The 25,240-nt window shown below is 38.7% G+C and overlaps 1 protein-coding gene across 7 annotated transcripts in view; it reads left to right on the top strand.

Moving 5' to 3' along the window:
- Positions 1-4,511, top strand: part of cep170aa (centrosomal protein 170Aa) — a 41,457-nt gene extending 36,946 nt beyond the window's left edge. For 3 of the 7 annotated variants that reach the window (XM_086259070.1, XM_086259072.1, XM_086259076.1), the window contains 6 exons: positions 108-339; positions 763-930; positions 1,030-1,118; positions 1,236-1,329; positions 1,440-1,491; positions 1,849-4,511. In XM_086259070.1, coding sequence (XP_086115196.1) covers positions 108-339; positions 763-930; positions 1,030-1,118; positions 1,236-1,329; positions 1,440-1,491; positions 1,849-2,183 — 970 coding nt within the window. In that variant the 3' untranslated portion in view covers positions 2,184-4,511. The remainder of the gene's footprint in view (positions 1-107; positions 340-762; positions 931-1,029; positions 1,119-1,235; positions 1,330-1,439; positions 1,492-1,848) is intronic. The other 4 variants (XM_086259071.1, XM_086259074.1, XM_086259073.1 and 1 more) reach the window with 3 other exon arrangements.
- The last annotated feature ends 20,729 nt before the right edge of the window (positions 4,512-25,240 follow it).

Genomic DNA, 25,240 nt, shown 5'->3' with positions numbered 1-25,240 from the left:
TTTAATGGTTTAACGGTTTTGTATATGCTGTTCTGTGTATGCAGGTTTCATGTGTTCATGTGGCTGTTTATCCCGAGTCCTAAAGAACCCCGTCTGATGGTTAACAGGTTATTCCCCTGTGTGCGCAGGATCAGCCAGGACCTGGCTAAGGACTTGGCCATCTTGGCTCGTGAAATCCACGATGTTGCCGGCGAGATTGACTCAGTCAGCTCATCCGGCACAGCACCCAGCACCACAGTCAGCACCGCTGCCACCACTCCAGGATCGGCCATTGACACTCGGGAAGAGGTAGGCCCTGCACGTCCTACGCAGCCGGATATACAGGACAGCATGAAAAAGGTGCCCATTTTTCTTCTTCTTATTGCCTTATTGCGTGTGTTTCCATTGCACTCTTCCATCTTAATGTTTTGCTTTCATTTAAAAAAAATGCCTCTCTGCTGCTTCTTGATCTCACCTGCTGTGTGGTATTCACGTATTACAGTCCCATGCACTCCACTTTCATTTGTTTATCCTTATTTTGACCAAGAGAGTATTTTTTTTATTATTTTTCTACTATAAGACTAAAAACCGACTTTCTTTGGCTAAACAGTTAAAAAGCTTCAGAGCTGCTTAGCTTTTACTGATAGAGTTTTTCTTTCATTTCCCATGAATTCTCACATACTATGTTAAACTAAAGTAGAACAACACCGAAGTTCTACTTTCGGTTCAAAACTTTGACATCCTTCTTCTCTCCCTGCTCCATCTCTCCCCCTCTTTGCCTAGTTGGTTGATCGGGTGTTTGATGAGAGCCTCAACTTCAGGAAGATCCCACCTGTGATTTCAACTAGTAAGCCACCAGAGATAAACGGTAAACCAGCAGAGCTCCGGCCCCGTGCTCCTGACAACTTGGAGCCTCGAGCTTTAAGAAGACGCACCTGGAATAGAGAGGAGGTGAGAGGCAAACAAGAACATATGACACCAAATTTCTGGAAGCTGCATTGCATTCAGCAGTCAGCTTAACAGTCAGTTTCTTCTTCTGTGTGCATGCAGGCCGTGTTAGACAGCCTGCTGCTCCATTCAGTTTCCCAGCTGTCCACCAAGATCAGGCACTCCATTGACAAAACAGCAGGAAAAATAAGGTGAGTATACTTGTTGATATAAGTACCATTAGCATTTAACAACATATCTACAGTGCCTAACTCTAACCCATTGATCCTGAATACAAACGTGACCTGTTGTACAATGTTTGCTTCCAGGATTTTGTTTAAGGATAAGGACAGAAACTGGGATGAAATTGAGAGTAAACTAAGATCAGAGAGTGAAGTACCACTCCTTAAAACTTCCAACAAGGTGCGTAAATTCATCTGTCTGAATCATATCGAGTGACAAACAATTCCCAGTGTTAAGTGAACCCAATCGTTTTACTTCCTAATCATTTTATTTCCACCCTCCATTCACAGGAAATTTCTGGTATTCTGCTTGAACTGAAGAGAGTCGAAAAGCAGCTTCAAGGTAAATTATAAATGTGAACTCGCTCAGAGTCGTAGATATTTTCCTGCATCTCAACTCTGTTTATTTGTATTTAAAAGTTGAGAAGCACCTTAATACTAAGGGAAAAGAAATAAAAATGATGGATTTCTTTCAAATGCTGAAAATTCATCACCCTGCAAAATGGGACGGACACATATGTAGGAAATGGAGGTGTCAGAAAGATTCTCTGCAAATCTGAAATGTTTTTCTTCTTCTACACTTGTGCATGTGGCTTTTAAAGCAAGACCAGATCAAAAACTATATTTTACAATAGAAAATATACACTGGCTTTTGCATGAAGCCTTTCACACACTGACCCTCTGTCTATTTCTGTGATAGTGATCAATGTGATGGTAGACCCAGATGGGACTCTGGATGCCTTGGCCAGCCTCAGCCTGACCAGCCCCACAACCCCTACAAAGCCCCAAGCCGCCAAAACAACTCCCCCCTCTGCTACCAGCCCTGGGTCGGCACCCCCAGCCAAAGAATCACTGCCGGAGATACTTCCAGGGTCTGGAGGTTCAGCAGCAGCCTCCGCCAGGGTTCAGACTTCTTCTGCCAGCACGGAGGAGAAAGCACGCGACACCAGCATTGGTTTGGGTAAATCGGCAGTCGGAGGTCTTAGCTTCAGCCGGATCCGGCCGAGCGGAGAGGAGGCCATCGCCCAGAAATAAAGTTTGGTTTATGTGAATAAACAAATGGATTGGAGTGCTAGCGGCTGGTGATCCATGTAGAAACATTCAAACTGTTTTGTTTGTTTATTTGTTTATGACAGAACAATGGCCATTCTGAGACTATACCAGTCTAAGATTATAGCATAATATAAAAAAAAAAAGATCTCCTCACCAGAATTGAAGTGCTTCATCTGACGTTTAGACTCCCCTCTCTGACCCTCAGCTGATACATCATGAGTTAACCATGAACAGAAATTGACCCATGAATGAAAGACTGACATTTCAACTTTGAACTGTTCAAGCTGGCCGGCTGACATGGCGGTACCGGTCGGGTGCTCTCTCAGTGGACAGATTTCTGTGGGCGTACAGTCTCCTCCAGTCCTCTTGCCTTCTCCGTGTGTCTGGACCCCTTCTACACTAAGGACATGCCTTAAAACATATCCTCCATAGTAGCAGCATGACCCCGTATCCCTTCTACTTCAAAGACTTTTAACACTTTCATGACAGACTGCATTGTAACATAACACTTGCAAAACATGTTCTATTTACACTAGAACAAAATACAACACACTGCAATAATTTATTAGCTCCACGCCAGTGCAAAGAATATTTCAGCAGCCTTAAATAACCACCCCGACAAACCACAGTCATAAATAGACATGCTTTATGCCAGGAACTGCCAAATTGCAGATGTTTTATATATTTCCGAATTGTAACCGTCCATCGAGCCGTCTCTCAAACTGATTTGCAGTGCCTCCCCATCTGTCGGTTCACCTATTTCTTGTTCGCCTGTTATGTTCCCCTCTGTCCTCCCCATTTTTTCCTCCTTGTAGCTGGAAACATGTTTGTCAGAGCAGTAGCACATGCATGAGAGAGCAGAGTGTTTTCTCCCTGCAAGCTAGCGCCTGGGTTGCTCTCAACAATACTGAATAGTGGTTTTACTCAGTAGTAACAGCCTAAGGGAAACCAATGATAATCACTTACCAAAGCGAGTATGTTTCCAAACACTAAAAAGTCATCAACTGATATTGCAGTTCATCTTAACGTGATCTGGTCTGCAGTTCACCCACCTCTCTGAATGTCAAAACCCAGTCTCTGTTAGCAAATCAAGAATTCAAGAAGATTATTTATTATAACGAATCATTATTTTAATAATTGCAAACAGATATTTCTGGCCCCTGTGAGAATCTATGCCTAAGTGTCTTTATGATTTCCAATTGGCTTTTTCTCTGCTTTTTTTTTTTCTTTCCAAGTCACAGATTGACTTCTGTTTCAAGTAGCAACAAAGAAGGTCACTGTTTAAACCACTGTTTTATATTTAGACACTTTTTATGATTTGACTTGTTCGTTTTCTTTGTGCATACAAAATCTGAACTTGAAAAAAGCTGCTGGGTTAGTTTCAATTAATGTGCTGTCAAAAGAATATAGGCACCTCACAAGAAGCCTTTTTATGGTTTAAAATATCAAGTCGTTGAATTGATTAGATAATTACAAAATAAGCTCCCCGTCTGTGAAGATTTAATGAATTTTGCTTGTGTATATACAGAAGGTGCATTGTTATCTTACTGATACTGTGGAATTTCAGTATAATTAACCTCTTACTCATTGACATTGCTGCTTTTGTAGTTATTTTATGGGGACTAACCATTTTCTGAATCTCTCTCCAGCTTATAGTCTGTGTACTAGAGTAAGACAACTTAAAGGCAAGTGTATTAGTACTTAGATGCTCATGGAATAGTGAATTAGGTACCACAATACATGTTCATTTCCTTCTCTATACCGTACTGTACAATGTTTTTCAATGCCTCAAAGTGCCCGTTTTGAAGCTGGGGGGGCATTGATTACAAGAAGAAAAAAAGACGTAGTCGTCTAAGGAAGATTTATCTGGTTTTGCACATCAGATTGTGGTGTGTTTTCATGCAGAAGTAGTCAAAGGCTGCATCAGATGAGCGATATCATTTAGCCTGATATCAGACGTGACTGCCTTGCCTCTCTGGAACTATTCTGCCTGTACAAAAAAAAAAAAGAAGAAGAAGAAGAAGCCTCTAATTGTGTTTTTATTTTTTATTTTCTCCCATTTTATCAGAAAAAATATAAATTGGGGGACTGTGAATGCTAGGTACAGGCTTATTTTTTAAAACTCTACATGTGTCATCTGCTCAGTGGTCTTTGTATTTTTTTTTTCTTGTTATTTTTGTAAAGAAAAAAAAAACATTTTATTTATTTTATTTTATTTTTTTGTTTTAATATGTTGTGGATGTTTCATGCATTTTATATTTGTTCAGTTATCTGCATTGGTTCTTACTGTTAATAAAAAAGAGCCATACACTTGTCTGTCCAATTTCATTTGACTAGGCAGTGAAAAAAAACACTCACCACTCACTACATTAGGTACACCTTGCTAGTACTGCACTTTTGCCTTCAAAACAAGGTGCTGGAAACAATTCTCAGAGATTTGAACTCATTGTGAACCCATTTTCATGATCAAGAAACTGGTGTGAGTTTTATGACAGGATGTGTTATCTTACTGGAATTAATAATCTTTAAACAGACACTCACTGATCCTGTAAGAGCAGGAATTTAACTACAAACCCTCATAGTTCCCATCAGTAACATTCATTCTCTGCCACAATGGTCACAGTGGCTAGTTTAAGTACGTTTGCCCCATAGAAATCCACTGATGTTCAGTGAGTCCCTTTGATACATATTTAGACCTTCATAATTTTCAGGGTGCATGAGTGTTATATCTCCATCTCATTCTAAACATTTTACCAACATGTAAAAGGCATACGTCCACAAGATTTTGATTTGTTTAATTTTAATTGAAACTTGTTTTTTTTTTTTTTCTGAATAAATGTGTGAGATGGCCCTCAGGCCTCTAAATCCACGTCCAGGTTTAGGTGACTACTTGGATTAGGGGAGTATTATTTAGAGCAATGTTTGTCACTTTGGTTAATCGCTCAACTCAGGCCGTTTTTGTTCAGTCTTTTTCTAACTGAACTTTCACATTTAACATGCTAACTGAAGCCTGTAGAGTCTGAGATGTAGCTCTTTTATTTTCTGTATTGTACAGTCTGACTTAGGGGTGAATTTGCTGGGATTGGTGACTGTGTTGCATGTTTAGAATAATCTTCTTCAGAGTAGACTTTTGGTGTAAGATGATAGTGAATGAAAAAAGCTATAAAAAGCTGCTGTGGTTTTAATTTTCCAAGAGAGGTAATGCACATAATACAGAGACGAGCGCACGGGGGATATCCAAATTCTAGGAAGGCAGCCTGCTGCTGTACACAGGCGGATTCTTCTCAGTCATTGTTCTTAACAACTTGACTGTTTTCTCCAACCACACAAAGAGTGCTGTTTCCATTCTGGGAAGTCTACTCATTGGTGTAGGTAGTTCTTCAAATTACCTATATATGAGCAGCTGTATTAGCTTTGACTTAATATATGTTAAATAGTATACTTTCCTGTTTTAAAATTTATGATTACTCAAACCTTACAAATTATAACTCATCACCACTTGTGTGAACTACAAGGGTGTCATCTTTTTTCTTTTCAATCCATTAAGTACTACCTCTACGGTGGCCCTGAGAGGCCAAACGGACTGCAACTTCAGAAAACGCTTGCAAAAAGAAAAATGCTGCAAAAAGAAAAACGCTACAAAAGCACATAAAGCACAACGGAAATAGGAAAAAAGACAACGGAAATGTTTCTGGGGAGACAATAACCAGACGGACCAGTTGCACGAACCAAAACATGTATGTATGGTTGTATCCCAATTCAGGGACTGTGGCTGTATCCCAATTCAGGGTCTGCAGCCTTAAAGTACGCATTTCAAGGCCGATTACGTCACAGCGGCGCGCCGAAGGCTGTCCCAATTCAAAGGCTGCTCGAAATGCGGCCCTGAAATGCGTCCTTAATTTCCCTGAATTTTAAGGCTGTGGCAGTGTAGACTTCGTGGCCCAACATATCCCAGAATGCATAGCGCGGCGGTGGGTGTGGATAATTTTGCCGAAAAAAACGGCGGATGAGTATGGAGCGCCAGGACTGCCATAATGAATTAATTAAATACACCATTAAATAATTAATTAAATGTGGCAATAATTAATTAAAATTGGAATTAATTAATTAAATAAATAGTTATGACACATGTAATTAATTAATTATTGACACATTTAATTAATTATTTATGTATTTCACATTTTAATTAATTATTGACACATTTAATTAATTAATTATTGACATATTTAATTAATTATTTATGTATTTCACATTTTAATTAATTATTGACACATTTAATTAATTATTTAATGGTGTATTTAATTAATTCATTATGGCAGTCCTGGCGTTCCATAGTGAGGGGCGCCCGAAGAGTAAACTTTAAGTAAGTACTGAATATTATGTCACTTATTTATGTGCAAATGTTTAATAACGAAGACCATTAAAACATTACTGTTGGCCACATGTCGGCAAAGTTATGTGACATTAGTGACGTTTGTACTAACTTGGTTTTAAAGCCTTTACTTTAAAATATACGCCGTTCAATAGCTGAGCTTAATCTTACAGAGAATGATCAAAGCTCATGTAGAAACAAACAAACATTTCTGTCAAACAAAATTGTATGACACGTTTCCAGCTGTTAGTATCATGGTTGCTAGGCAACCTGGGCAGCGGAGGCTAGACCCTGGATTGGGATACAGCCTGTTTCTCAATTCAGAGTCTGCAGCCTTAAAGTACGCAGCCTTAACGGTCCTCAAGGGCCGCACTCAAAGACCGCTGAGGCCGGAAGTGTGAGGCTTGTAGGCTTGTGAGATGGAACGGTCTAGCCTCGCGCTGCCCAGGTTGCCTAGCAACCATGATACTAACAGCTGGAAACGTTTCATACATCTTTGTTTGACAGAAATGAAGGAGAACATATTTTGTACATTTGTTTCTACATGAGCTTTGTGTGATTTGATAAGTATCTGAGGCTGAGAACTGTAAAACATGATTTTTGGGCTTCATTTCTGTACTGAACAGTCATTTAAGATTAGCTATAAAATAAAAATTAGCTAATGTTGTTCATGAGACTAAAGTCATCTCACTTTGGTAATGTAAATATAATATGGCCAATATTATATTATTCATTATTAGTTATTACAGCAGTGAAAATGAACTCTGTGCCAAACACTGAGCTTCAGTAAAGATTCAAGTTGCATCTATTTCTATTTTCTATCACCTTAAATCTTCACTTAAAGACAAGTATCTGTGACAGTGTATATATAGATGTATTATATATAACAGACAAAGATTGTTCTTTTAATATGTTGGCATTACTAAATTTGGCTCAATGCTTATATATGTGTGGAAGAAGCAAATGTACGAGCTGTCAGGATTTTGTCATCAGTGTCAACAAAACGCTCATTTTTTTAGCCGCGTTTGTCGTCAAAATTGAGTTGGAGTGTTTAACTCTGATGGCAATCTCTCCTAACAAGTCCACTTTATTGCGTGCTCATTTTCTCCTATTAGTGGCTCATAGGAGTCTAACTAATGAACTGTATGCATGTTTCCTAATCTGTCACGCTTATCAGTGATTCATGGTTGCTTAAGGCCTATGTCTGTACTTGACCACAGAGGCAGAGCATCATTCAACCTGCCAGCTGCCTATCTTGGGAGCTTTTCAAGGATGACAGACTCCACTTTCTCTGCAGCAAGACAGCTCATAACTTTTTTACAGTGTCTCCCTGTCCTCATACTTCTATATATTCTTCTGTAATAGATAACTATACTTTATCATTGCAATCTACACTACAGCTCAAAAGTTTGAAGTCAGTTTTCACCTGGTTTATAACCATGTGATCGGTCCTCACAGCAGTGATGGTTACTAAAAATGGGCCCATGTATAAGTGTGTAGACATTTCCTAATGCATCATGGGTGATTTAACTTAAATGATTCATTAAACACACATGTGTGAAAACATTTCTGATCATTTTCCTGTAATATTATGTTAAAGTAAATGTAAGTTATTAATTAAAAAACGACTGTTTCAGTCTGTCCACAAACTTTTGAGCAGTAGTGTGTGTTGTATGCATGTGTCTGTCTGTATCTGACCAGGATTTTGTCATCAGTGTCAACAAAACGCTCATTTTTTTTAGCCGCGTTTGTCGTCAAAATTGAGTTGGAGTGTTTAACTCTGATGGCAATCTCTCCTAACAAGTCCACTTTATTGCGTGCTCATTTTCTCCTATTAGTGGCTCATAGGAGTCTAACTAATGAACTGTATGCATGTTTCCTAATCTGTCACGCTTATCAGTGATTCATGGTTGCTTAAGGCCTATGTCTGTACTTGACCACAGAGGCAGAGCATCATTCAACCTGCCAGCTGCCTATCTTGGGAGCTTTTCAAGGATGACAGACTCCACTTTCTCTGCAGCAAGACAGCTCATAACTTTTTTACAGTGTCTCCCTGTCCTCATACTTCTATATATTCTTCTGTAATAGATAACTATACACTATCATTGCAATCTACACTACAGCTCAAAAGTTTGAAGTCAATTTTCACCTGGTTTATAACCATGTGATCGGTCCACACAGCAGTGATGGTTACTAAAAATGGGCCCATGTATAAGTGTGTAGACATTTCCTAATGCATCATGGGTGATTTAACTTAAATGATTCATTAAACACACATGTGTGAAAACATTACTGGTAAGCTTTGTGTAATATTATGTTAAAGTAAATGTAAGTTATTAATTAAAAGACGACTGTTTCAGTCTGACCACAAACTTTTGAGCAGTAGTGTGTGTTGTATGCATGTGTCTGTCTGTATCTGACCAGGATTTTGTCATCAGTGTCAACAAAACGCTCAATTTTTTAGCTGCGTTTGTGATCAAAAATTGAGTTGGAGTGTTTAACTCTGATGGCAATCTCTCCCTAACAAGTCCACTTTATTGCGTGCTCATTTTCTCCTATTAGTGGCTCATAGGAGTCTAACTAATGAACTGTATGCATGTTTCCTAATCTGTCACGCTTATCAGTGGCTCATGGTTGCTTAAGGCCTATGTCTGTACTTGACCACAGAGGCAGAGCATCATTCAACCTGCCAGCTGCCTATCTTGGGAGCTTTTCAAGGATGACAGACTCCACTTTCTCTGCAGCAAGACAGCTCATAACTTTTTTGCAGTGTCTCCCTGTCCTCATACTTCTATATATTCTTCTGTAATAGATAACTATACACTATCATTGCAATCTACACTACAGCTCAAAAGTTTGAAGTCAATTTTCACCTGGTTTATAACCATGTGATCGGTCCACACAGCAGTGATGGTTACTAAAAATGGGCCCATGTATAAGTGTGTAGACATTTCCTAATGCATCATGGGTGATTTAACTTAAATGATTCATTAAACACACATGTGTGAAAACATTACTGGTAAGCTTTGTGTAATATTATGTTAAAGTAAATGTAAGTTATTAATTAAAAGACGACTGTTTCAGTCTGACCACAAACTTTTGAGCAGTAGTGTGTGTTGTATGCATGTGTCTGTCTGTATCTGACCAGGATTTTGTCATCAGTGTCAACAAAACGCTCATTTTTTTAGCCGCGTTTGTCGTCAAAATTGAGTTGGAGTGTTTAACTCTGATGGCAATCTCTCCCTAACAAGTCCACTTTATTGCGTGCTCATTTTCTCCTATTAGTGGCTCATAGGAGTCTAACTAATGAACTGTATGCATGTTTCCTAATCTGTCACGCTTATCAGTGGCTCATGGTTGCTTAAGGCCTATGTCTGTACTTGACCACAGAGGCAGAGCATCATTCAACCTGCCAGCTGCCTATCTTGGGAGCTTTTCAAGGATGACAGACTCCACTTTCTCTGCAGCAAGACAGCTCATAACTTTTTTACAGTGTCTCCCTGTCCTCATACTTCTATATATTCTTCTGTAATAGATAACTATACACTATCATTGCAATCTACACTACAGCTCAAAAGTTTGAAGGCAATTTTCACCTGGTTTATAACCATGTGATCGGTCCACACAGCAGTGATGGTTACTAAAAATGGGCCCATGTATAAGTGTGTAGACATTTCCTAATGCATCATGGGTGATTTAACTTAAATGATTCATTAAACACACATGTGTGAAAACATTACTGATAAGCTTTGTGTAATATTATGTTAAAGTAAATGTAAGTTATTAATTAAAAGACGACTGTTTCAGTCTGTCCACAAACTTTTGAGCAGTAGTGTGTGTTGTATGCATGTGTCTGTCTGTATCTGACCAGGATTTTGTCATCAGTGTCAACAAAACGCTCATTTTTTTAGCCGCGTTTGTGATCAAAAATTGAGTTGGAGTGTTTAACTCTGATGGCAATCTCTCCCTAACAAGTCCACTTTATTGCGTGCTCATTTTCTCCTATTAGTGGCTCATAGGAGTCTAACTAATGAACTGTATGCATGTTTCCTAATCTGTCACGCTTATCAGTGGCTCATGGTTGCTTAAGGCCTATGTCTGTACTTGACCACAGAGGCAGAGCATCATTCAACCTGCCAGCTGCCTATTTTGGGAGCTTTTCAAGGATGACAGACTCCACTTTCTCTGCAGCAAGACAGCTCATAACTTTTTTGCAGTGTCTCCCTGTCCTCATACTTCTATATATGCTTCTGTAATAGATAACTATACTTTATCATTGCAATCTACACTACAGCTCAAAAGTTTGAAGGCAATTTTCACCTGGTTTATAACCATGTGATCGGTCCACACAGCAGTGATGGTTACTAAAAATGGGCCCATGTATAAGTGTGTAGACATTTCCTAATGCATCATGGGTGATTTAACTTAAATGATTCATTAAACACACATGTGTGAAAACATTACTGGTAAGCTTTGTGTAATATTATGTTAAAGTAAATGTAAGTTATTAATTAAAAGACGACTGTTTCAGTCTGTCCACAAACTTTTGAGCAGTAGTGTGTGTTGTATGCATGTGTCTGTCTGTATCTGACCAGGATTTTGTCATCAGTGTCAACAAAACGCTCAATTTTTTAGCCGCGTTTGTGATCAAAAATTGAGTTGGAGTGTTTAACTCTGATGGCAATCTCTCCCTAACAAGTCCACTTTATTGCGTGCTCATTTTCTCCTATTAGTGGCTCATAGGAGTCTAACTAATGAACTGTATGCATGTTTCCTAATCTGTCACGCTTATCAGTGGCTCATGGTTGCTTAAGGCCTATGTCTGTACTTGACCACAGAGGCAGAGCATCATTCAACCTGCCAGCTGCCTATCTTGGGAGCTTTTCAAGGATGACAGACTCCACTTTCTCTGCAGCAAGACAGCTCATAACTTTTTTGCAGTGTCTCCCTGTCCTCATACTTCTATATATTCTTCTGTAATAGATAACTATACTTTATCATTGCAATCTACACTACAGCTCAAAAGTTTGAAGGCAATTTTCACCTGGTTTATAACCATGTGATCGGTCCACACAGCAGTGATGGTTACTAAAAATGGGCCCATGTATAAGTGTGTAGACATTTCCTAATGCATCATGGGTGATTTAACTTAAATGATTCATTAAACACACATCTGTGAAAACATTTCTGATCATTTTCCTGTAATATTATGTTAAAGTAAATGTAAGTTATTAATTAAAAGACGACTGTTTCAGTCTGACCACAAACTTTTGAGCAGTAGTGTGTGTTGTATGCATGTGTCTGTCTGTATCTGACCAGGATTTTGTCATCAGTGTCAACAAAACGCTCAATTTTTTAGCCGCGTTTGTGATCAAAAATTGAGTTGGAGTGTTTAACTCTGATGGCAATCTCTCCCTAACAAGTCCACTTTATTGCGTGCTCATTTTCTCCTATTAGTGGCTCATAGGAGTCTAACTAATGAACTGTATGCATGTTTCCTAATCTGTCACGCTTATCAGTGGCTCATGGTTGCTTAAGGCCTATGTCTGTACTTGACCACAGAGGCAGAGCATCATTCAACCTGCCAGCTGCCAATCTTGGGAGCTTTTCAAGGATGACAGACTCCACTTTCTCTGCAGCAAGACAGCTCATAACTTTTTACAGTGTCTCCCTGTCCTCATACTTCTATATATTCTTCTTTAATAGATAACTATACTTTATCATTGCAATCTACACTACAGCTCAAAAGTTTGAAGGCAATTTTCACCTGGTTTATAACCATCTGATCGGTCCACACAGCAGTGATGGTTACTAAAAATGGGCCCATGTATAAGTGTGTAGACATTTCCTAATGCATCATGGGTGATTTAACTTAAATGATTCATTAAACACACATGTGTGAAAACATTACTGGTAAGCTTTGTGTAATATTATGTTAAAGTAAATGTAAGTTATTAATTAAAAGACGACTGTTTCAGTCTGTCCACAAACTTTTGAGCAGTAGTGTGTGTTGTATGCATGTGTCTGTCTGTATCTGACCAGGATTTTGTCATCAGTGTCAACAAAACGCTCATTTTTTTAGCCGCGTTTGTGATCAAAAATTGAGTTGGAGTGTTTAACTCTGATGGCAATCTCTCCCTAACAAGTCCACTTTATTGCGTGCTCATTTTCTCCTATTAGTGGCTCATAGGAGTCTAACTAATGAACTGTATGCATGTTTCCTAATCTGTCACGCTTATCAGTGGCTCATGGTTGCTTAAGGCCTATGTCTGTACTTGACCACAGAGGCAGAGCATCATTCAACCTGCCAGCTGCCTATTTTGGGAGCTTTTCAAGGATGACAGACTCCACTTTCTCTGCAGCAAGACAGCTCATAACTTTTTTGCAGTGTCTCCCTGTCCTCATACTTCTATATATTCTTCTGTAATAGATAACTATACTTTATCATTGCAATCTACACTACAGCTCAAAAGTTTGAAGGCAATTTTCACCTGGTTTATAACCATGTGATCGGTCCACACAGCAGTGATGGTTACTAAAAATGGGCCCATGTATAAGTGTGTAGACATTTCCTAATGCATCATGGGTGATTTAACTTAAATGATTCATTGAACACACATCTGTGAAAACATTACTGGTAAGCTTTGTGTAATATTATGTTAAAGTAAATGTAAGTTATTAATTAAAAGACGACTGTTTCAGTCTGACCACAAACTTTTGAGCAGTAGTGTGTGTTGTATGCATGTGTCTGTCTGTATCTGACCAGGATTTTGTCATCAGTGTCAACAAAACGCTCATTTTTTTAGCCGCGTTTGTGATCAAAAATTGAGTTGGAGTGTTTAACTCTGATGGCAATCTCTCCCTAACAAGTCCACTTTATTGCGTGCTCATTTTCTCCTATTAGTGGCTCATAGGAGTCTAACTAATGAACTGTATGCATGTTTCCTAATCTGTCACGCTTATCAGTGGCTCATGGTTGCTTAAGGCCTATGTCTGTACTTGACCACAGAGGCAGAGCATCATTCAACCTGCCAGCTGCCTATCTTGGGAGCTTTTCAAGGATGACAGACTCCACTTTCTCTGCAGCAAGACAGCTCATAACTTTTTTACAGTGTCTCCCTGTCCTCATACTTCTATATATTCTTCTGTAATAGATAACTATACTTTATCATTGCAATCTACACTACAGCTCAAAAGTTTGAAGTCAATTTTCACCTGGTTTATAACCATGTGATCGGTCCACACAGCAGTGATGGTTACTAAAAATGGGCCCATGTATAAGTGTGTAGACATTTCCTAATGCATCATGGGTGATTTAACTTAAATGATTCATTAAACACACATCTGTGAAAACATTTCTGATCATTTTCCTGTAATATTATGTTAAAGTAAATGTAAGTTATTAATTAAAAGACGACTGTTTCAGTCTGTCCACAAACTTTTGAGCAGTAGTGTGTGTTGTATGCATGTGTCTGTCTGTATCTGACCAGGATTTTGTCATCAGTGTCAACAAAACGCTCATTTTTTTAGCTGCGTTTGTCGTCAAAATTGAGTTGGAGTGTTTAACTCTGATGGCAATCTCTCCCTAACAAGTCCACTTTATTGCGTGCTCATTTTCTCCTATTAGTGGCTCATAGGAGTCTAACTAATGAACTGTATGCATGTTTCCTAATCTGTCACGCTTATCAGTGGCTCATGGTTGCTTAAGGCCTATGTCTGTACTTGACCACAGAGGCAGAGCATCATTCAACCTGCCAGCTGCCTATCTTGGGAGCTTTTCAAGGATGACAGACTCCACTTTCTCTGCAGCAAGACAGCTCATAACTTTTTTACAGTGTCTCCCTGTCCTCATACTTCTATATATTCTTCTGTAATAGATAACTATACACTATCATTGCAATCTACACTACAGCTCAAAAGTTTGAAGGCAATTTTCACCTGGTTTATAACCATGTGATCGGTCCACACAGCAGTGATGGTTACTAAAAATGGGCCCATGTATAAGTGTGTAGACATTTCCTAATGCATCATGGGTGATTTAACTTAAATGATTCATTAAACACACATGTGTGAAAACATTACTGGTAAGCTTTGTGTAATATTATGTTAAAGTAAATGTAAGTTATTAATTAAAAGACGACTGTTTCAGTCTGACCACAAACTTTTGAGCAGTAGTGTGTGTTGTATGCATGTGTCTGTCTGTATCTGACCAGGATTTTGTCATCAGTGTCAACAAAACGCTCATTTTTTTAGCCGCGTTTGTGATCAAAAATTGAGTTGGAGTGTTTAACTCTGATGGCAATCTCTCCCTAACAAGTCCACTTTATTGCGTGCTCATTTTCTCCTATTAGTGGCTCATAGGAGTCTAACTAATGAACTGTATGCATGTTTCCTAATCTGTCACGCTTATCAGTGGCTCATGGTTGCTTAAGGCCTATGTCTGTACTTGACCACAGAGGCAGAGCATCATTCAACCTGCCAGCTGCCTATCTTGGGAGCTTTTCAAGGATGACAAACTCCACTTTCTCTGCAGCAAGACAGCTCATAACTTTTTTACAGTGTCTCCCTGTCCTCATACTTCTATATATTCTTCTTTAATAGATAACTATACTTTATCATTGCAATCTACACTACAGCTCAAAAGTTTGAAGGCAATTTTCACCTGGTTTATAACCATCTGATCGGTCCACACAGCAGTGATGGTTACTAAAAATGGGCCCATGTATAAGTGTGTAGACATTTCCTAATGCATCATGGGTGATTTAACTTAAATGATTCATTAAACACACATGTGTGAAAACATTACTGGTAAGCTTTGTGTAATATTATGTTAAAGTAAATGTAAGTTATTAATTAAAAGACGACTGTTTCAGTCTGTCCACAAACTTTTGAGCAGTAGTGTGTGTTGTATGCATGTGTCTGTCTGTATCTGACCAGGATTTTGTCATCAGTGTCAACAAAACGCTCAATTTTTTAGCCGCGTTTGTGATCAAAAATTGAGTTGGAGTGTTTAACTCTGATGGCAATCTCTCCCTAACAAGTCCACTTTATTGCGTGCTCATTTTCTCCTATTAGTGGCTCATAGGAGTCTAACTAATGAACTGTATGCATGTTTCCTAATCTGTCACGCTTATCAGTGGCTCATGGTTGCTTAAGGCCTATGTCTGTACTTGACCACAGAGGCAGAGCATCATTCAACCTGCCAGCTGCCTATCTTGGGAGCTTTTCAAGGATGACAGACTCCACTTTCTCTGCAGCAAGACAGCTCATAACTTTTTTGCAGTGTCTCCCTGTCCTCATACTTCTATATATTCTTCTGTAATAGATAACTATACTTTATCATTGCAATCTACACTACAGCTCAAAAGTTTGAAGTCAATTTTCACCTGGTTTATAACCATGTGATCAGTCCTCACAGCAGTGATGGTTACTAAAAATGGGCCCATGTATAAGTGTGTAGACATTTCCTAATGCATCATGGGTGATTTAACTTAAATGATTCATTAAACACACATCTGTGAAAACATTTCTGATCATTTTCCTGTAATATTATGTTAAAGTAAATGTAAGTTATTAATTAAAAGACGACTGTTTCAGTCTGTCCACAAACTTTTGAGCAGTAGTGTGTGTTGTATGCATGTGTCTGTCTGTATCTGACCAGGATTTTGTCATCAGTGTCAACAAAACGCTCAATTTTTTAGCCACGTTTGTGATCAAAAATTGAGTTGGAGTGTTTAACTCTGATGGCAATCTCTCCCTAACAAGTCCACTTTATTGCGTGCTCATTTTCTCCTATTAGTGGCTCATAGGAGTCTAACTAATGAACTGTATGCATGTTTCCTAATCTGTCACGCTTATCAGTGGCTCATGGTTGCTTAAGGCCTATGTCTGTACTTGACCACAGAGGCAGAGCATCATTCAACCTGCCAGCTGCCTATCTTGGGAGCTTTTCAAGGATGACAAACTCCACTTTCTCTGCAGCAAGACAGCTCATAACTTTTTACAGTGTCTCCCTGTCCTCATACTTCTATATATTCTTCTTTAATAGATAACTATACTTTATCATTGCAATCTACACTACAGCTCAAAAGTTTGAAGGCAATTTTCACCTGGTTTATAACCATCTGATCGGTCCACACAGCAGTGATGGTTACTAAAAATGGGCCCATGTATAAGTGTGTAGACATTTCCTAATGCATCATGGGTGATTTAACTTAAATGATTCATTAAACACACATGTGTGAAAACATTACTGGTAAGCTTTGTGTAATATTATGTTAAAGTAAATGTAAGTTATTAATTAAAAGACGACTGTTTCAGTCTGTCCACAAACTTTTGAGCAGTAGTATGTGTTGTATGCATGTGTCTGTCTGTATCTGACCAGGATTTTGTCATCAGTGTCAACAAAACGCTCATTTTTTTAGCCGCGTTTGTGATCAAAAATTGAGTTGGAGTGTTTAACTCTGATGGCAATCTCTCCCTAACAAGTCCACTTTATTGCGTGCTCATTTTCTCCTATTAGTGGCTCATAGGAGTCTAACTAATGAACTGTATGCATGTTTCCTAATCTGTCACGCTTATCAGTGGCTCATGGTTGCTTAAGGCCTATGTCTGTACTTGACCACAGAGGCAGAGCATCATTCAACCTGCCAGCTGCCTATTTTGGGAGCTTTTCAAGGATGACAGACTCCACTTTCTCTGCAGCAAGACAGCTCATAACTTTTTTGCAGTGTCTCCCTGTCCTCATACTTCTATATATTCTTCTGTAATAGATAACTATACTTTATCATTGCAATCTACACTACAGCTCAAAAGTTTGAAGGCAATTTTCACCTGGTTTATAACCATGTGATCGGTCCACACAGCAGTGATGGTTACTAAAAATGGGCCCATGTATAAGTGTGTAGACATTTCCTAATGCATCATGGGTGATTTAACTTAAATGATTCATTGAACACACATCTGTGAAAACATTACTGGTAAGCTTTGTGTAATATTATGTTAAAGTAAATGTAAGTTATTAATTAAAAGACGACTGTTTCAGTCTGACCACAAACTTTTGAGCAGTAGTGTGTGTTGTATGCATGTGTCTGTCTGTATCTGACCAGGATTTTGTCATCAGTGTCAACAAAACGCTCATTTTTTTAGCCGCGTTTGTGATCAAAAATTGAGTTGGAGTGTTTAACTCTGATGGCAATCTCTCCCTAACAAGTCCACTTTATTGCGTGCTCATTTTCTCCTATTAGTGGCTCATAGGAGTCTAACTAATGAACTGTATGCATGTTTCCTAATCTGTCACGCTTATCAGTGGCTCATGGTTGCTTAAGGCCTATGTCTGTACTTGACCACAGAGGCAGAGCATCATTCAACCTGCCAGCTGCCTATCTTGGGAGCTTTTCAAGGATGACAGACTCCACTTTCTCTGCAGCAAGACAGCTCATAACTTTTTTACAGTGTCTCCCTGTCCTCATACTTCTATATATTCTTCTGTAATAGATAACTATACACTATCATTGCAATCTACACTACAGCTCAAAAGTTTGAAGGCAATTTTCACCTGGTTTATAACCATGTGATCGGTCCACACAGCAGTGATGGTTACTAAAAATGGGCCCATGTATAAGTGTGTAGACATTTCCTAATGCATCATGGGTGATTTAACTTAAATGATTCATTAAACACACATCTGTGAAAACATTTCTAATCATTTTCCTGTAATATTATGTTAAAGTAAATGTAAGTTATTAATTAAAAGACGACTGTTTCAGTCTGACCACAAACTTTTGAGCAGTAGTGTGTGTTGTATGCATGTGTCTGTCTGTATCTGACCAGGATTTTGTCATCAGTGTCAACAAAACGCTCATTTTTTTAGCTGCGTTTGTCGTCAAAATTGAGTTGGAGTGTTTAACTCTGATGGCAATCTCTCCTAACAAGTCCACTTTATTGCGTGCTCATTTTCTCCTATTAGTGGCTCATAGGAGTCTAACTAATGAACTGTATGCATGTTTCCTAATCTGTCACGCTTATCAGTGGCTCATGGTTGCTTAAGGCCTATGTCTGTACTTGACCACAGAGGCAGAGCATCATTCAACCTGCCAGCTGCCTATCTTGGGAGCTTTTCAAGGATGACAGACTCCACTTTCTCTGCAGCAAGACAGCTCATAACTTTTTTACAGTGTCTCCCTGTCCTCATACTTCTATATATTCTTCTGTAATAGATAACTATACTTTATCATTGCAATCTACACTACAGCTCAAAAGTTTGAAGTCAATTTTCACCTGGTTTATAACCATGTGATCGGTCCACACAGCAGTGATGGTTACTAAAAATGGGCCCATGTATAAGTGTGTAGACATTTCCTAATGCATCATGGGTGATTTAACTTAAATGATTCATTAAACACACATCTGTGAAAACATTACTGATAAGCTTTGTGTAATATTATGTTAAAGTAAATGTAAGTTATTAATTAAAAGACGACTGTTTCAGTCTGTCCACAAACTTTTGAGCAGTAGTGTGTGTTGTATGCATGTGTCTGTCTGTATCTGACCAGGATTTTGTCATCAGTGTCAACAAAACGCTCATTTTTTTAGCTGCGTTTGTCGTCAAAATTGAGTTGGAGTGTTTAACTCTGATGGCAATCTCTCCTAACAAGTCCACTTTATTGCGTGCTCATTTTCTCCTATTAGTGGCTCATAGGAGTCTAACTAATGAACTGTATGCATGTTTCCTAATCTGTCACGCTTATCAGTGGCTCATGGTTGCTTAAGGCCTATGTCTGTACTTGACCACAGAGGCAGAGCATCATTCAACCTGCCAGCTGCCTATCTTGGGAGCTTTTCAAGGATGACAGACTCCACTTTCTCTGCAGCAAGACAGCTCATAACTTTTTTACAGTGTCTCCCTGTCCTCATACTTCTATATATTCTTCTGTAATAGATAACTATACTTTATCATTGCAATCTACACTACAGCTCAAAAGTTTGAAGTCAATTTTCACCTGGTTTATAACCATGTGATCGGTCCACACAGCAGTGATGGTTACTAAAAATGGGCCCATGTATAAGTGTGTAGACATTTCCTAATGCATCATGGGTGATTTAACTTAAATGATTCATTAAACACACATCTGTGAAAACATTTCTGATCATTTTCCTGTAATATTATGTTAAAGTAAATGTAAGTTATTAATTAAAAGACGACTGTTTCAGTCTGTCCACAAACTTTTGAGCAGTAGTGTGTGTTGTATGCATGTGTCTGTCTGTATCTGACCAGGATTTTGTCATCAGTGTCAACAAAACGCTCATTTTTTTAGCTGCGTTTGTCGTCAAAATTGAGTTGGAGTGTTTAACTCTGATGGCAATCTCTCCCTAACAAGTCCACTTTATTGCGTGCTCATTTTCTCCTATTAGTGGCTCATAGGAGTCTAACTAATGAACTGTATGCATGTTTCCTAATCTGTCACGCTTATCAGTGGCTCATGGTTGCTTAAGGCCTATGTCTGTACTTGACCACAGAGGCAGAGCATCATTCAACCTGCCAGCTGCCTATCTTGGGAGCTTTTCAAGGATGACAGACTCCACTTTCTCTGCAGCAAGACAGCTCATAACTTTTTTACAGTGTCTCCCTGTCCTCATACTTCTATATATTCTTCTGTAATAGATAACTATACACTATCATTGCAATCTACACTACAGCTCAAAAGTTTGAAGGCAATTTTCACCTGGTTTATAACCATGTGATCGGTCCACACAGCAGTGATGGTTACTAAAAATGGGCCCATGTATAAGTGTGTAGACATTTCCTAATGCATCATGGGTGATTTAACTTAAATGATTCATTAAACACACATGTGTGAAAACATTACTGGTAAGCTTTGTGTAATATTATGTTAAAGTAAATGTAAGTTATTAATTAAAAGACGACTGTTTCAGTCTGACCACAAACTTTTGAGCAGTAGTGTGTGTTGTATGCATGTGTCTGTCTGTATCTGACCAGGATTTTGTCATCAGTGTCAACAAAACGCTCATTTTTTTAGCTGCGTTTGTGATCAAAAATTGAGTTGGAGTGTTTAACTCTGATGGCAATCTCTCCCTAACAAGTCCACTTTATTGCGTGCTCATTTTCTCCTATTAGTGGCTCATAGGAGTCTAACTAATGAACTGTATGCATGTTTCCTAATCTGTCACGCTTATCAGTGGCTCATGGTTGCTTAAGGCCTATGTCTGTACTTGACCACAGAGGCAGAGCATCATTCAACCTGCCAGCTGCCTATTTTGGGAGCTTTTCAAGGATGACAGACTCCACTTTCTCTCCAGCAAGACAGCTCATAACTTTTTTGCAGTGTCTCCCTGTCCTCATACTTCTATATATTCTTCTGTAATAGATAACTATACTTTATCATTGCAATCTACACTACAGCTCAAAAGTTTGAAGGCAATTTTCACCTGGTTTATAACCATGTGATCGGTCCACACAGCAGTGATGGTTACTAAAAATGGGCCCATGTATAAGTGTGTAGACATTTCCTAATGCATCATGGGTGATTTAACTTAAATGATTCATTGAACACACATCTGTGAAAACATTACTGGTAAGCTTTGTGTAATATTATGTTAAAGTAAATGTAAGTTATTAATTAAAAGACGACTGTTTCAGTCTGTCCACAAACTTTTGAGCAGTAGTGTGTGTTGTATGCATGTGTCTGTCTGTATCTGACCAGGATTTTGTCATCAGTGTCAACAAAACGCTCAATTTTTTAGCCACGTTTGTGATCAAAAATTGAGTTGGAGTGTTTAACTCTGATGGCAATCTCTCCCTAACAAGTCCACTTTATTGCGTGCTCATTTTCTCCTATTAGTGGCTCATAGGAGTCTAACTAATGAACTGTATGCATGTTTCCTAATCTGTCACGCTTATCAGTGGCTCATGGTTGCTTAAGGCCTATGTCTGTACTTGACCACAGAGGCAGAGCATCATTCAACCTGCCAGCTGCCTATCTTGGGAGCTTTTCAAGGATGACAGACTCCACTTTCTCTGCAGCAAGACAGCTCATAACTTTTTTACAGTGTCTCCCTGTCCTCATACTTCTATATATTCTTCTTTAATAGATAACTATACTTTATCATTGCAATCTACACTACAGCTCAAAAGTTTGAAGGCAATTTTCACCTGGTTTATAACCATGTGATCGGTCCACACAGCAGTGATGGTTACTAAAAATGGGCCCATGTATAAGTGTGTAGACATTTCCTAATGCATCATGGGTGATTTAACTTAAATGATTCATTGAACACACATCTGTGAAAACATTACTGGTAAGCTTTGTGTAATATTATGTTAAAGTAAATGTAAGTTATTAATTAAAAGACGACTGTTTCAGTCTGACCACAAACTTTTGAGCAGTAGTGTGTGTTGTATGCATGTGTCTGTCTGTATCTGACCAGGATTTTGTCATCAGTGTCAACAAAATGCTCATTTTTTTAGCTGCGTTTGTCGTCAAAATTGAGTTGGAGTGTTTAACTCTGATGGCAATCTCTCCTAACAAGTCCACTTTATTGCGTGCTCATTTTCTCCTATTAGTGGCTCATAGGAGTCTAACTAATGAACTGTATGCATGTTTCCTAATCTGTCACGCTTATCAGTGGCTCATGGTTGCTTAAGGCCTATGTCTGTACTTGACCACAGAGGCAGAGCATCATTCAACCTGCCAGCTGCCTATCTTGGGAGCTTTTCAAGGATGACAGACTCCACTTTCTCTGCAGCAAGACAGCTCATAACTTTTTTACAGTGTCTCCCTGTCCTCATACTTCTATATATTCTTCTGTAATAGATAACTATACTTTATCATTGCAATCTACACTACAGCTCAAAAGTTTGAAGTCAATTTTCACCTGGTTTATAACCATGTGATCGGTCCACACAGCAGTGATGGTTACTAAAAATGGGCCCATGTATAAGTGTGTAGACATTTCCTAATGCATCATGGGTGATTTAACTTAAATGATTCATTAAACACACATGTGTGAAAACATTACTGGTAAGCTTTGTGTAATATTATGTTAAAGTAAATGTAAGTTATTAATTAAAAGACGACTGTTTCAGTCTGACCACAAACTTTTGAGCAGTAGTGTGTGTTGTATGCATGTGTCTGTCTGTATCTGACCAGGATTTTGTCATCAGTGTCAACAAAACGCTCATTTTTTTAGCTGCGTTTGTGATCAAAAATTGAGTTGGAGTGTTTAACTCTGATGGCAATCTCTCCCTAACAAGTCCACTTTATTGCGTGCTCATTTTCTCCTATTAGTGGCTCATAGGAGTCTAACTAATGAACTGTATGCATGTTTCCTAATCTGTCACGCTTATCAGTGGCTCATGGTTGCTTAAGGCCTATGTCTGTACTTGACCACAGAGGCAGAGCATCATTCAACCTGCCAGCTGCCTATTTTGGGAGCTTTTCAAGGATGACAGACTCCACTTTCTCTGCAGCAAGACAGCTCATAACTTTTTTGCAGTGTCTCCCTGTCCTCATACTTCTATATATTCTTCTGTAATAGATAACTATACTTTATCATTGCAATCTACACTACAGCTCAAAAGTTTGAAGGCAATTTTCACCTGGTTTATAACCATGTGATCGGTCCACACAGCAGTGATGGTTACTAAAAATGGGCCCATGTATAAGTGTGTAGACATTTCCTAATGCATCATGGGTGATTTAACTTAAATGATTCATTAAACACACATCTGTGAAAACATTTCTGATCATTTTCCTGTAATATTATGTTAAAGTAAATGTAAGTTATTAATTAAAAGACGACTGTTTCAGTCTGTCCACAAACTTTTGAGCAGTAGTGTGTGTTGTATGCATGTGTCTGTCTGTATCTGACCAGGATTTTGTCATCAGTGTCAACAAAACGCTCATTTTTTTAGCTGCGTTTGTCGTCAAAATTGAGTTGGAGTGTTTAACTCTGATGGCAATCTCTCCCTAACAAGTCCACTTTATTGCGTGCTCATTTTCTCCTATTAGTGGCTCATAGGAGTCTAACTAATGAACTGTATGCATGTTTCCTAATCTGTCACGCTTATCAGTGGCTCATGGTTGCTTAAGGCCTATGTCTGTACTTGACCACAGAGGCAGAGCATCATTCAACCTGCCAGCTGCCTATCTTGGGAGCTTTTCAAGGATGACAGACTCCACTTTCTCTGCAGCAAGACAGCTCATAACTTTTTTACAGTGTCTCCCTGTCCTCATACTTCTATATATTCTTCTGTAATAGATAACTATACACTATCATTGCAATCTACACTACAGCTCAAAAGTTTGAAGGCAATTTTCACCTGGTTTATAACCATGTGATCGGTCCACACAGCAGTGATGGTTACTAAAAATGGGCCCATGTATAAGTGTGTAGACATTTCCTAATGCATCATGGGTGATTTAACTTAAATGATTCATTAAACACACATGTGTGAAAACATTACTGGTAAGCTTTGTGTAATATTATGTTAAAGTAAATGTAAGTTATTAATTAAAAGACGACTGTTTCAGTCTGACCACAAACTTTTGAGCAGTAGTGTGTGTTGTATGCATGTGTCTGTCTGTATCTGACCAGGATTTTGTCATCAGTGTCAACAAAACGCTCATTTTTTTAGCTGCGTTTGTGATCAAAAATTGAGTTGGAGTGTTTAACTCTGATGGCAATCTCTCCCTAACAAGTCCACTTTATTGCGTGCTCATTTTCTCCTATTAGTGGCTCATAGGAGTCTAACTAATGAACTGTATGCATGTTTCCTAATCTGTCACGCTTATCAGTGGCTCATGGTTGCTTAAGGCCTATGTCTGTACTTGACCACAGAGGCAGAGCATCATTCAACCTGCCAGCTGCCTATTTTGGGAGCTTTTCAAGGATGACAGACTCCACTTTCTCTCCAGCAAGACAGCTCATAACTTTTTTGCAGTGTCTCCCTGTCCTCATACTTCTATATATTCTTCTGTAATAGATAACTATACTTTATCATTGCAATCTACACTACAGCTCAAAAGTTTGAAGGCAATTTTCACCTGGTTTATAACCATGTGATCGGTCCACACAGCAGTGATGGTTACTAAAAATGGGCCCATGTATAAGTGTGTAGACATTTCCTAATGCATCATGGGTGATTTAACTTAAATGATTCATTGAACACACATCTGTGAAAACATTACTGGTAAGCTTTGTGTAATATTATGTTAAAGTAAATGTAAGTTATTAATTAAAAGACGACTGTTTCAGTCTGTCCACAAACTTTTGAGCAGTAGTGTGTGTTGTATGCATGTGTCTGTCTGTATCTGACCAGGATTTTGTCATCAGTGTCAACAAAACGCTCAATTTTTTAGCCACGTTTGTGATCAAAAATTGAGTTGGAGTGTTTAACTCTGATGGCAATCTCTCCCTAACAAGTCCACTTTATTGCGTGCTCATTTTCTCCTATTAGTGGCTCATAGGAGTCTAACTAATGAACTGTATGCATGTTTCCTAATCTGTCACGCTTATCAGTGGCTCATGGTTGCTTAAGGCCTATGTCTGTACTTGACCACAGAGGCAGAGCATCATTCAACCTGCCAGCTGCCTATCTTGGGAGCTTTTCAAGGATGACAGACTCCACTTTCTCTGCAGCAAGACA

The sequence above is a fragment of the Aulonocara sp. 'chitande type north' Nkhata Bay genome, linkage group LG13, assembly GCF_057382095.1.
Source record: "Aulonocara sp. 'chitande type north' Nkhata Bay isolate Kocher_YH1m ecotype deep benthic linkage group LG13, A_spYH_male_GT1.1, whole genome shotgun sequence".
NCBI classification, from domain to species: domain Eukaryota; kingdom Metazoa; phylum Chordata; class Actinopteri; order Cichliformes; family Cichlidae; genus Aulonocara; species Aulonocara sp. 'chitande type north' Nkhata Bay.
The sequence above is the reverse complement of the archived record's forward strand: the minus strand, read 5'-3'. Positions and strand labels throughout refer to the sequence as shown.